The sequence below is a fragment of the Pogona vitticeps genome, chromosome 3 (assembly GCF_051106095.1).
Source record: "Pogona vitticeps strain Pit_001003342236 chromosome 3, PviZW2.1, whole genome shotgun sequence".
NCBI classification, from domain to species: domain Eukaryota; kingdom Metazoa; phylum Chordata; class Lepidosauria; order Squamata; family Agamidae; genus Pogona; species Pogona vitticeps.
This window is the reverse complement of record NC_135785.1, coordinates 225,671,829-225,684,603: the sequence shown is the minus strand read 5'-3', so window position 1 is coordinate 225,684,603 and position 12,775 is coordinate 225,671,829. Positions and strand designations below refer to the sequence as shown.

The 12,775-nt window shown below is 37.4% G+C and overlaps 1 protein-coding gene across 4 annotated transcripts; it reads left to right on the top strand.

Moving 5' to 3' along the window:
- Positions 1-463: 463 nt before the first annotated feature.
- Positions 464-12,300, top strand: TRAT1 (T cell receptor associated transmembrane adaptor 1). 4 transcript variants are annotated; one of them, XM_020806383.3, is made up of 6 exons: positions 464-1,070; positions 5,043-5,156; positions 8,368-8,404; positions 9,094-9,164; positions 10,089-10,153; positions 10,686-12,300. In XM_020806383.3, exons 2-6 carry the CDS (start codon positions 5,045-5,047, stop codon positions 10,941-10,943), a joined length of 543 nt encoding a protein of 180 aa, XP_020662042.3. In that variant the 5' UTR covers positions 464-1,070; positions 5,043-5,044; the 3' UTR covers positions 10,944-12,300. The 4 variants fall into 4 exon arrangements, with proteins under 4 accessions (XP_020662042.3, XP_020662039.3, XP_078245979.1 ...); XM_020806380.3 differs by having other exon boundaries at positions 10,683-12,300; XM_078389853.1 differs by lacking the exon at positions 464-1,070 and adding an exon at positions 2,937-3,008 and having other exon boundaries at positions 10,683-12,300.
- The last annotated feature ends 475 nt before the right edge of the window (positions 12,301-12,775 follow it).

The window sequence follows — 12,775 nt, the reverse complement described above, 5'->3', positions numbered from 1 at the left end:
ATTCCTACATTGAGTAAAGAGTTGGAGTCGGTGGTGTGACAATCGCCTTCCAACTCAATGATTGTATGAGTCTATGGAAAGGTTCTTTTCAGGCATTGATTTGAATGCATTTACCTCAGGGGAAGATGGCATAAAGGGAATTATCAAGTATTTGGGACATTGATGGCTGATTAGTCCTTTATCCTTACTTTAGTCCTTACTTATCCCTTCCTGTCAAAGGAACTGGCAACAGTGTGTGTTATCCTCACTGGTTTTTATGTTCTGAATTGGAGGGACAGCTGCAGGTCACCCCCCCCAAGTTTCTTTCAACGGCTAGAGCCAAAGGCTACAAGCTCCACACTAACTCCAGTTTCCAGGTGCTACTCCTCCCCTTCCTTGGCCACCCAAGCACTTTCACTTCCTCCCAGGCACTTGGGGGCTTTTAAAAAAATTAAAAGGAGGGGAGTCAGATTTTGTACTGGGAAATGAAGCAACACAAAGCAAGCCAAGAGATTTAGGCTAGTCAAAACACTGTGGGAACTCATGGAGACTCCCTTCTTTTCATTCTTCTGCATAGATAATGGGAAAATCATCTGGATATTGGAGAGGAGCTTCCATGAAGACCAGAGCCTAATGCTGAACTTCACAAAGTACAGATTCCCCATCTGGAAGATCCCTTAGTTTCAAAAATTAGAATACTTAGCTGATGTTACTGTTTCCCTATTATTATGCAATGCTTTTTATATCTTTGAAACATCCATGAAAACTTAGCTCAAGAGAGAGAGGAGGACTTTTGCTGTCAAAACTTGCATACATCTTACATATCTTTGTGGAGAAGATAATGAAGAAGAGAACCTTAGCTCTGATCCCGTGGTTGTTATCGAAGTTACGTCTACGTCATTTCCTGTTTGCAACTACAAAAGATTTAAACTTGCAGTTTAGGTGCCCAGATGAATTCTAAAATTGGGCTACAAGAAACCAGCCTTTGGAGCCTCTGAGGTTCTCAACTCTGAAAAACAGTTTGTTTCCTGTTTCAGAAGAGGTCTCATTTTCTGCAGGAAATTGCAGAAAGTTCTGCAGGAAATTAAAAGGTACGTACCATTCCTTTGCACTGGCAGTTTTGAATGTGGTTATGTTGACAAAGTTGCCTTCCAGAGAGTTACAGATCTCACAGCAGGTTACCTCACATTGCTACATTTATTTTAGTAAATTTGTTGACTAATCATTATGATCATTTTCGTAGACTATGGCTAATTTCTAGTTCGGTGGACAGAAGCTTCCATTAATATTATTCGATAGAACTAATGTGCGTGCTATATATAGTTACCTTATGCAAGGAATTTCTGTGTTTCTCTGTACCTTTTGCTCTCTAAAAGTATGTGATCTGAATATTAAAAACCTAATTAACAGAATTTTGATTAATTGCCATTTAGGGATCCATTTCAAGAGATTCAGCCCTATCTCAGTAGGCCATGAAGGTCATCATTTTATGTTGATTTCAGATTATTAAGTCATTTAATAAATTTGCTTTTGGTAAGGGTCAGTGTTACAAAATCTTACTTACATCACAAGTACAGAGCAATGAGTAGCCTGCATAATTAAACTGTTAACTCCCCAGAGAACGTTCTAAGCACTGTGGGTGGTATACGAGCAGCACACTTTGCTTTTATTAGGGAAGAATATTTTCTTTGTATGAATCAGCATTCAGAAGCATTAAGCAGCTTCTCCTTTGTCCAGTCTGACATGGAATGAGGAGAAGATAAACTGTACCCTCTACTGGTGATCTTGTCATTCAAAGGACACTTTTCTTTAGAGGTTTAGAAGACATCCTAGTATGAAAAAGATCCTTAAACGTTTCCTGCACTATAACCTTCTGCATGTGTATTCAGACACAAGAGTGCTACTGATAAGGGTGTACAAGGCTGGAGCCTATATCCTAATTTGTTTTCACACACTAGTTGTTTCTCACATAATATACAGCATTGAACAGTATACGTACTGTACCTCATATTGTTCACTCCAAATTGCACGGGTGTCCTCAGGATGAAGGGCAATGGGAAATCCTTACGCCTATAGAATCCTGAACTTTCTTATTATTTTAATGCATGGAGTGCATTGTGGTATATACTACGCAGGCAAATATTGCTAACATACTACTGTTCACCTTTGTCTTCCACTGCATAAAAAGGCAGGTTTCTGTTCATCGTGCAGCATACCTGTCCAGCCAAATGCTAAAGCTCAGTAAAAGTCTGGTCCCTGCACTCTGTGCACTGCAATCAAGAACACTTAATATTATATTTTACCAGATTGCACATAGGAAGGTGCCCAGAACATTACTTCGGATATTTGTTAAATGCTAAGATAGTTAAATAAGAGTCCTGTCCAGATTGCTACAAGGACGATCACCCATTTAATACAGCAGGCCTAAGATGCTCCTGGTGAAATTATATTTTGGCTGTCTGCCACAGGGATAGATATATATTTTCAGAAGCAGTCCTTGGGTATCAAGTTATTTTGGATATGGCAGCTGAATTTAAGACGAATTGAGGAGCACATGTTTCAGATCACTGGAAAAATAATGAGGTTTGTTTGTCATGTGTTGTCATACAGCATTTGATTTATGGCAACCTTAACAAGAGAAGAGCCAGCATGTGTAGCCTTGGGCAAGCTGTTCAGCATCTGAAAGAATGGAACAGAAAACCACTTCTGAGTATTGTACACCTAGAAAACCCTGGAAAGGGCTACCATAGGTCAGAACTGATTTGATAGTTCCTAACATGTTCTAATGGTTTATACTTTAGTATTTGAAACATTTATACTTTCAGAGTGGTTTTACCAGTGCCATCCCCCAGTAAGTTTCCATGACTGGGTAGAGATTTGAACCTTAAGTCTTCTTAAGTCCTAATGCATCATTCTCTCTTCTACAGCACTCTAGCAGCTCCCAAAAATGATGGCAATTACCAACTTGTCCAGGGTTGAAATCAGTCACCAGAACTGTCCCAAATATTAGATTCTCTCATAAGCCTATGGTAAGGCATGCAAACAGCTAGGTGATATTAGAGCTGATGGGAAAGAAATAACTGCATGAATCTGATTATAGCTACATGATTCGTATGAAGCACAGACACCAAACAAAATGAAAGCCGCTGAGAATTAGTAATAGATTGAATGGTTATGAAGATTAGATCCTTAAGTTGTGTCTCATGAATAAGAAGCCTCCTAAAGAAGATGCTTTCAAGTAGCTGCTGATGTTAGTGAAAACAAAAAGACAGACAAAAAGTCATCAGTGAACTCCTATATTCTGTTTTTGCAGAGTCTGTAATACTTAATTTGTTTCAAGTACAGACCTGTGTTTGTTGATACCAGCCACAGAAAACTGATGTTCAGCATCAACAAGTCCATTGACATTTCTTGTTTTTCTTTTGTTGCCTTAAATCATGGCAATCATGGAATCCCTGGACAGTATCTCACAATTGATTGTGTAAAAATAGTATGCTAGAAGATTCTCATGTAGAAGACATGCAGCTGACTTAAGTACAGTTTACTAATAAGCAGGGATGTTGGCAAGTCTTTGGGTCCGATGTCCACATCCAAGTCCAAGTCTTTGGTGCCAAGTCCTGAGTCCCAAGTCCCAAGTCTGAGTTCCTATTAAAAACAAGCTTTTTTCCCCCAGAAAAAAATGCAGGGGTGGATGGGTTCTAAGTCACAAGTGAAGTCTGAATCCTTGAAAAAAAAAAGTCCGAGTCAAGTAACCGGTGTGACTTAAGTCTGACTGACAGGGAGTCCTGTAACTCACATCCCAGTCCCTGCTGATAAGTGACATAATGCAGTGCTTGGCCTTCAGTTGACATCTAGAGGGTCCAGTAAGACAACCATCTCTATCCAAACCCAAATGGGTGGAATCAAACATCTAGATAATTTGAAATTGCGCAGTTTCACATTGGTTTATTCTCAAAGTATATAGTTCTTTTCTTTCTGTTCAGCTTTTTTTTGGGTAACGAAATTAATGTGACACGGACAAATAGGTATGAGCAAAATGAAAATAAAAGTAAAAAAACCCCACACACCTTGTGGCACCTTAAAGGCTAACTTATATATATATATTAATGTGAGCTTTCTTAGACAAATCTTTTAATTCAGAGGCTGGAAGGAACAAGTGATTAATGTTCGATAGATATACAGTCACCGCGGCCCAGGAAAGTCCCTTCCAGTCCATCAAAACACAGATAGCATACAGGGTTGTTAAATTCCAACAACCAGTAGGGTGTTTTTTCCTTGCTGACGACTTTGCTAAATGAGACATTGATTCTGCATCTAGAAGCAGTGGAACGTGGTGGCATCTAGAAGCAGGCACCCACAAAAGGAAAAGACAATAACCAGTATCTTGGTCAATATTTAAAAATGTGGTGATCTGACAAGGTGATGGGTTGGCACTTTATCAGATCATCATGACATCTTTTGCAGTTGGAGCTCCATGTATGTAAATGCTAACTAGGATACTGGACTATTCTAAGGTGAGCTTGCCTCAATCCACATATGGCAAATTAACCTGTGTTAACTTTGTAACTGGTCCATTGAAAGCTAACCAAGCTTTGTTGGCATGATTGATGTCTTAGGTATCTTAATGTTTGATCTGACTCTTGGTAGCTGTGCCTTGGTCTGTAGTGCAAAGGTGCAATCTTATACTCACTTAGATCCTTTTGAACATTTTATTTTCTTCTGAGTAGATATGCACAGCATTGTGCTGTAAGTCTTCTGTCTGCTCCTATATTTCCTCTGAAGACTGTCATTAAATGCACATTTGTAGCTTCTGAATCTAACTGCATTTTCCCTCCTTTAATCACACTCATTTCCTACTTTCTGATTTGTTTAATATCCAACCTGATGAAGAGTTTTGGAGAATTTTTAAACAATTTAATGCTCAATTAAGTTCACAGGTTCAATTTCCATTGTATACATAATTCTTGGAACCTAAGCATGTTTAAATATCTGTCAGATTGCAAGTTTAAGAATTAATGAATTAAAATGCTCATTTTATATATGTATAAATGTTTTTATTGCAGAAATGGGGGATGAGTGTATCCATTGTTGGATACCTCTTGCTTTGATAACGACAGTTATGATTATTTCCTTACTGAAAAATATTTCGTACTACTTAAAAGAAAAGAAACAAAAAGGTAAGAAACACTGCAATTTTGCTCTTCCAGAAAAGTTATTCTTAGTGTCTCACTAAATGTTCCTCCATAGCATCATAAGTCAATTCATGTGATACACTTACACACATGTTAAATTACACAATGTTAAATTACAACTAATTCTCCTGCAAGGCTTAAGTATTATTGAATTAGGATGTGACTACATGGGGGGGGGGTCTGGGTTGTGTCCCTGCCAGATTTTATACAATCAGTTATTGTGTTGCAGGAATCCATGGGGCAGAGGCAGAAAGTTGTGAAAAGAGCTATCTTTGCTGAGATTGGCAATTTCCAGTGGAACGCCCCTTCATCTTTTTATATATATAAATGACATATAATTTAATAATATATAATTTATATAAAAATTAATAAATGACATAGTACTTATCTGGTACAGTGCTGTCTTTGGCAAGCAGATTTTTAAAAAATAGCAAAATTGTCTGGAGGATGGTAGGCAAGAGGTGCTCAGTTGAGGGGAGCTGATGTCGACCAGATGGGCGGGATATAATAAATGAATAAATGAATAAATGAATAAATGAATAAATGAATAAATAAATAAATAAATAAATAAATAAATAAATAAATAAATAAATAAATAAATAAATGTAGTAATGCATCCACTGACATCCCCATGACTATTCCTTTGCATCAGATTAGATGATCACACATGCCAGAAAGTCAAGAAAAGCAATGCCACCCAAATCAGAGCAGAATAAGCTATTCCTTGCCAGCAGAACTAAAAGAAGCAATTTCCCAGTGGAAAACACTGGGTTTCCTCCTCATGTGGTCAGCAGTTTTTAATTCAGTTCTACCTATGCCAAATCCAACACAAACTATGAGGTAAATAATCAATGTACTTGTCCCATAGTTTAGATGTGAAGATTTATTTCACTGAAATGTTTATCTGTATTTACATTGCTTTATTGGCATGTATTTCGTTAGGGAAAAATAATATGCATCTAAAATTTCATAGTAATAGATCAGTAATACAAAAGTAAAAGTGAAAGGTCTGTCCTGCAGTACATGTTTTGTTTGCACATGTCCATAAACTTAATTGTTGGCATGTCCAGTGAACAATGTATTCAGTGTATCACTCAGTCAGAATTATGGATCAGAAATCCAGATTTTGGACTGTAATTGCCGAAATTCTTGAACTTTGACCATACTGGTTGGGTCTCATGCAAGATAGAGTCATATCTAGAATCTAGGTTATACAGGACCATAGATTTCCCATTGCTTCTGCAGAGCACATTGGGCTAGATGACAGATATTCTGAATGAATATAAGTCAGCTTCATGTAAGAGTATTAATGGAATACGTTAGAATATTAGACCTTAGTTTGGGCATGAAGGGTGCAGTACATGACTGGAAGAAAAGGGAATAAGCTAAATGTTCACTATCCTCTTTGAACTAATGTGAGTCTGACTTAAATAACAGAGAACTGTGCTATTGAAAATATGGAAGGATAAATTTTGCAGGATGAGACAAAGCAGGAAATGCATTGGAATATGAAGAAAAAAATAATCTTTTGCTCGTCTTTTGTAAGAGGTTGACTAAGAAGACTGAATATTTATTTATTCCTGTGTCATGGTCATGTGCTCAGTATTACTTAATAATGTTAGAGGGTCTTGTTATCCTTTCAATGTATATTTTCTACACTCCGTTTGGAGATTAAATTTGGCCTCTATCTGTGCAAAATTAAAATTGCACAGATTTTCCCTGTCTTTGAAAAAAATTCTGGGCTTACAGGAAATTATTTAAACCAATGGACAGTTGCATATGAGAAAGCATCTGAATCACAACTACAACTGTGGGCTATGACTCCCCAGATCCCCCAGACAGCATTGAAACTGTAGTTTTAAAAAGTAACATTTCCAAGCTCTAGTCTGAATTAGAAGGACCCCAGTGGATCAGATCCAGAGCTCTATGAATTTAGATTATTAACATTTCTGAAATCTGGTCAGAAAACATGAGTTTTGTCTTAGATTCTGTTCACTACTGTGGCCAACCCTGTGGAGCTCAACACTGTCTTTGCTACATCCGATGGCCTGTCTGTGGAACTGTTGGGTCCCATAAATGTCATCAACCATCTTGAATAAGAAAATCACAAACAACTTCTTGGTCCTTTTGACTGACATAGTTGGGAAAATGTAATGCATTTCCTGTGACTGAGAAATCTTTATGAAAAGAGCACAAAGGAAGTGGGATGTGCATCTGGGGCAAGTTGTTAACATAATTTGTTCCCAATGTGTGAAGTAGCATCTCTGACCTGATTAGGCAGGATGTGTTATTTTGTTTTTCTTTTTTAAAATTTTGTCTTGTCTTAGCTAAAACACCCATTTTTCAAGGTTTGTTCTATTTCTTCTACGTTGTCCTACCTGAACTCCCAACAGGGAGAACAGGTGGTCAATAAAACTGCATAACCTGACCCAACTCATTTTTTTTTTGCTGCTGAAGGCAAAATACAGGATGGTTCTTTCCATTTCCTGAACAGAACAGACTGGCACTTGCGCCTAGCTGTAGAACTTGCTGATCGCAAAGGATCTTTCATTATATTGAAAGCAGTGGGAGGACACATCTCCTTGGGTTACACACAGCTCTGTGTTCTAAGACACGAATGGCTGAGAAATTCAGGAGGAACAGCGGGAGGAGCTGTTACTGCTCTTCCACACAAACACACACCAGCATTTGCTGCTTGAGGCAAGTACCTCAATCTACCCAGGGCTAGCTGAATAGATATTTGGTGGTTTTAAATCTCCTTTCCTAACCTCATGTTGTAATGCAGTGGGGTTTTTTTTTCCCAATTGCTTCCTGTTGCCATGGCCTCAAGTTGTTGGATACATTTATTATTTAAATATAAGAAGATGTTGGGCACATTTATTTATTTTTTTTACAATATTTTTTACAGTATGAATGAAAAGTATATTCTTAAAATAAAAGTCATTGCCTTTCACTAATTGGTACATGCCTACAGGGACATTTTTCTGGCCTCTATGGATTAATGGGAACTTTGCAAGAATATTTAAGATAAACTTAGTTACCTATCATTTCAAGTCAGAACACTTAATCTGTTCTCAGGGGAAAGTAATAAGGCAGGAAGGAGCATTTTTAACAATATGGCAACTTTTGATAACATAAATTACAATGCTTATTTGTTTTCAATTTTTCTAACCTTTCCCCCCAAAATATTTTCCAGGCATGAGTGTGAAGTGTGAGAACTACCAGGAACCATGGTATGATACATGTTCTCATTCTTTTGTTTGTCCTCTCATGTAAAGGATTGGTATGGGCCTTTATTTTGTGTTTATTTCCCATAGACATTTGAGGTTGGATCCTAAGGCATGCCTCTATTCACCAGTTGGCTGTGTAAAAGGGAAAGGAGGACACTGTTTAAAATGTTGGTACAATTTTCAAAGGAGAGGGGAGAAATCTAGAAAAATTACCTTGCAATCTCCCATTGGTATGCACTGCTTATGCTCTTTCCACCTACACTCATCTCAAGGGGAATCTTACAATGTGGTCCATTGTATTTACTCACACAGCTGTAAGATACAGTCGTTCATGCAAAGACTTGGCAGACAAGTCAATCTATTTTATATAACATTTTATTCTAAATATATTGTGGATTTTTGCTGCTATGTGCTGTTCAGTTGGAAATGACTTATAATGACCCTAGTAGGGTGTTTAAGGTAAGTGAGATATTTAATAACAGATTTACTTAGTTCAATTGCCCAGTGAGATTCCATGGCTAAGCAGGGATTTGAACTCAGGTCTTCTGAATCCTAGTCAATCACTCTTTCCACTATACCACGTAGGTACTGTGGATACTTTCATATGAAATGCATCCTGGGCTATTGTGTTCCTATGAATCTAAACTTGACTTTTTTTTCTTCTTTGTTTCTTCTTTCATCCTTTTTCACAGCAACAGTGAATTTTATTCTGAGGAATGTCCTGTTTATGACAATCTCAATCGCTGTCATCAAGATATACTAAGTAAGTTATATTTAAGGTTGTCCATTTATATTATTTAGGATCCTTTGGCTAAGCCACGTGCAGCTAGTGGACTGAGAAAGAGAAGCAAGCGTTCCCACACCAAGCTGTGGGAGATCTCCCCAGCCCTGCTTTGGCTCAGCGTTAAACTAAACTAAATTATTGTTTGTGCTTGTAAGGTGAAGATTTAATTCGATCTTTATTTTGAAAATGAGTAGTATATTGCAGTTTTTAGTGTCATCATGAGCACAGTTTCTTACATACAAATACCTTGAATACCCTTGCTTTTAAGTGATACAGAACATACTGACTTTACATTATCATTGTGCTCATATTTACTGTACTCACTTTAACTAGGCATTCTGGTAATAAGCCTTTCTGTACTCAGCTTGACTGACATTTGGATTATGAACATGTAGTTTGCTTCTGGAGTGTATTTAAAGTTGGAAAAACCTGTTTGAACTATACTGGCATTCCCTTTGAGAGACATGAGTATCTCCATGGTACTGTGAAATGGCAAGAGAAGGACTTTAGGATAGTCATATATGTATACCAGTGGTTCCCAATCTTGGGTAACCTAGGTGTTCTTCGACTGCAATTCCCAGAAACCTTCACCACCAGCTATGCTAGCCAGGGTTTCTGGGAGTTGCAGTCCAAGAACATCTGGGTTAACCAAGGTTGGGAACCCCTGATATATACAAATGTCCTCAATATGATACATGCATGTCTTTTTCAAATTTTCTCCTATTGTGCCACCTCATGTCTATAGCAATAAAGGTTTTTTTTAAGTACAATAAAACCTTGATGGCAGAAAATGATTCCATCAAAATATTTTTACAATGAATTGGAAATTTAAGCTTTTAGCAAGACATTAATAACATTTTAGCAGCAACTGTTTTAATTTTTTTTCTTTCAAACTATATCCAGATGAAAGTTGCTATGAACAAATGAATGCCCATGCTCAGCCTCACACATCTATCACTGAAGCACAGGTACTGTTATTAATAATTTTTATCCTTTGCATTTCTGTGATTTCCATACAGGGGAAGCATTTTTATAAGGTTTAATTTGTGTCTGAATGTTATGGAATTTTTTCCTTCCATAGATCGTTGATGAGAGGGTCTCTGGAAGTTCTAATCTTCAATCAGACCAAAAAAGGTGTATTTGTCTTAAGAAGTCTTTCATTACTGAGAATTGTTGGCACTGGATTATGTTACTGGTTCAGTAATGAAAGTCTTCCTCCTTCCGTCCTGCTGCTCCCACAGCTTCCACGTGATGAAATGGATTATTCTCAGTTAACAAGATAGTCAGACAATTCAGAAGATATAAAGGGAAATATTTTAATTACCAAAAATCTTCTCCTGTTAGTGATATCATCACCCTTCTGCAGGTGTAGTTATACCATAGGATTTCAGCCAATATATACTTGTGGTATATTTCCCCAAATAGCTCTCAGATATGAAAAGTCTCATAGGTGAAGAAAGAATCATATGTTAATCAATAATATAATTCTTTTTATAGCAGACAGCTGAGCGCCAGATGTGCTATGCTTCCCTGGATCACAGTGTGAAAAGAAAAAACAAAAACCTTCGAAAAAAGAAAAATCCTCCACCAGAAGTGGATGACCACCATACCAGAATGAGCTCGGTGCCCTCAGACACGTGTATTTATCTCAATAGTGCACAGCTGAATGCTGAAAATACACTCTCTGAAGATGCTACTCATGATGATCCCTTCAGTGTATTTGGTTTCATTCCGAGGACAAATGATGCCAGATTTTAGTAGAGACTTGGCCCACTTGTAATCGCAGTGAATGGAATGGATTATCTTCTACTAGGAAAATAACTAAATAACCATCTGTGGCTTGAACTTGGTAATTAAAAAGAAAATACTTATTTGATTGGGAAGGACTCCTGAGACCACAGCAAGAGCTGTTTGTTTGGCACTCATTATGGATGTATGTGGATGACATTTCACACAGATAAAGTCAGTCTGGTGTATAATACCGATATGTACATCTCCCTAGGTGCTCCAGAGGTGAGTGGTCACACATAGTGAATTACCAAGTCACTGTAAGACCAGGAAGATGTTAAGTGTGAGGGAAATCTTGATCAGATTTCATTCCTGATGGCACTGTTCAAAACATTCAGGGTTGGATTGAGATACAAATTTGTGATATGAACCATCTTTGGATAAATGTGTAAATATTAAGTGAATTGGTAATTAATTCATTACTGCGGTGAGCCTGTGGGCATGTCCACAAGTGTAAAACATGGTGGAGTGACACATGAATCCTTTGTCTTAAAGCTGACATTCACACATCACGGTTAGAAATGGGGGAAGAGAGAACGAAAGACTCTGGAAGATGAAACACACTATGCTCTTTACCTTAGAAATGAACTGACTGGAGGATAGCTCCCTCAAAGTTATATCTGGATTGAGGAAGCTTTGTCTATTGCACTTCTCACAAAGATGACATGGTGTAGGCAAAAATTTTAGCACATTTGTTGCTCTTCCAGTTAAGCCAGCGAGCAGCATGCCGCAGTATTCCATTATAATCAGACATTTGATTCGCAACAAGCGTGGAGATTCCCCTTAAAATGCCACTCATCATTCCAACTGGAAGTGAAAGCATGGAATCTCTCTTGGCACTAACTGGGGATAATAGCAGGGATGCCTTTCCCATTCACTTCTGGGGGAGGAAATTAAGGGTCAGTCTCTGTGGAACAGATTAGATACCCAGCCTGGAAGTTTTTCATCTTTGTTACATGCTTTTATCAAAATGAGGAGTTATAACACCCGAACAACTAGCAGTGTTGCTAACATAGGGTGTAAGCTTTGTTCATCCAGTGTGGTTGCCACATTGTACATGTAGCAATTACATACAATGTTTAAGGTTAATTAGAGAGTAAAGTAACTGTATTAGTTCATCTAATTAACACTTAGATAGCTAGCAAATTAGTGTCTAAATATGTTTCGCTTCCTGCTGGTAAGTACTGCTAGTGTCAATCTCCACCACTCAATGTCTCAATGTGTTTATAATGTCTTGTGTGCCTGAATTCTATTATTTGTAAAGAAAGGGTTATAAAATTAAACCTGCAAAGAAGACTTTGACATTCTTCAAATACTTAAAATATTATCATTGGCTTTTATGCCCATGTTTCATAATCTGTTCTAGACAATGCAATATTTCTCATTGTTCCCCACTTGGATGAACCCTCTTATTAATCCAGCCCGAGGCCTTGAATTTAAAGTCCAATGCTATAAAAAACATTTGCATAAAACAAATGTTAACCCTGTTGAAATCAATGGGTAACATCAGTGGACTGCTTAAAAAGTCTGGCTTTTTAATCTTCTTTGAATTATGATGAATAATAGCCCTGAGGTCCTAATGACTAACACAAAGGAACACCAGCATGGCTCTTTTGTTAACCTACATATGCCAAGACATTTCAATTTATGTAACAGTAAAGTGTTGGTGAAGACATGTGGTCTGATTTTGCTGCAAGAATGAACATCTAGTGCCAAAATGTCAATTGAAAGTAACTATTTCTAGTGATCAAACTGAGTACTTAAATTTTCATTAATTTATTTTTTAGCTGTAGAACTAGACA

Excerpts from the sequence above, each read along its gene's own strand:
- TRAT1 (XM_020806380.3), top strand. The coding sequence starts at position 5,045 with ATGGGGGATGAGTGTATCCATTGTTGGATACCTCTTGCTTTGATAACG. Across the intron at positions 9,165-10,088 it reads CTGTCATCAAGATATACTAA|ATGAAAGTTGCTATGAACAA; the intron begins GTAAGTTATATT and ends AACTATATCCAG. Across the intron at positions 10,154-10,682 it reads CATCTATCACTGAAGCACAG|CAGACAGCTGAGCGCCAGAT; the intron begins GTACTGTTATTA and ends TTCTTTTTATAG.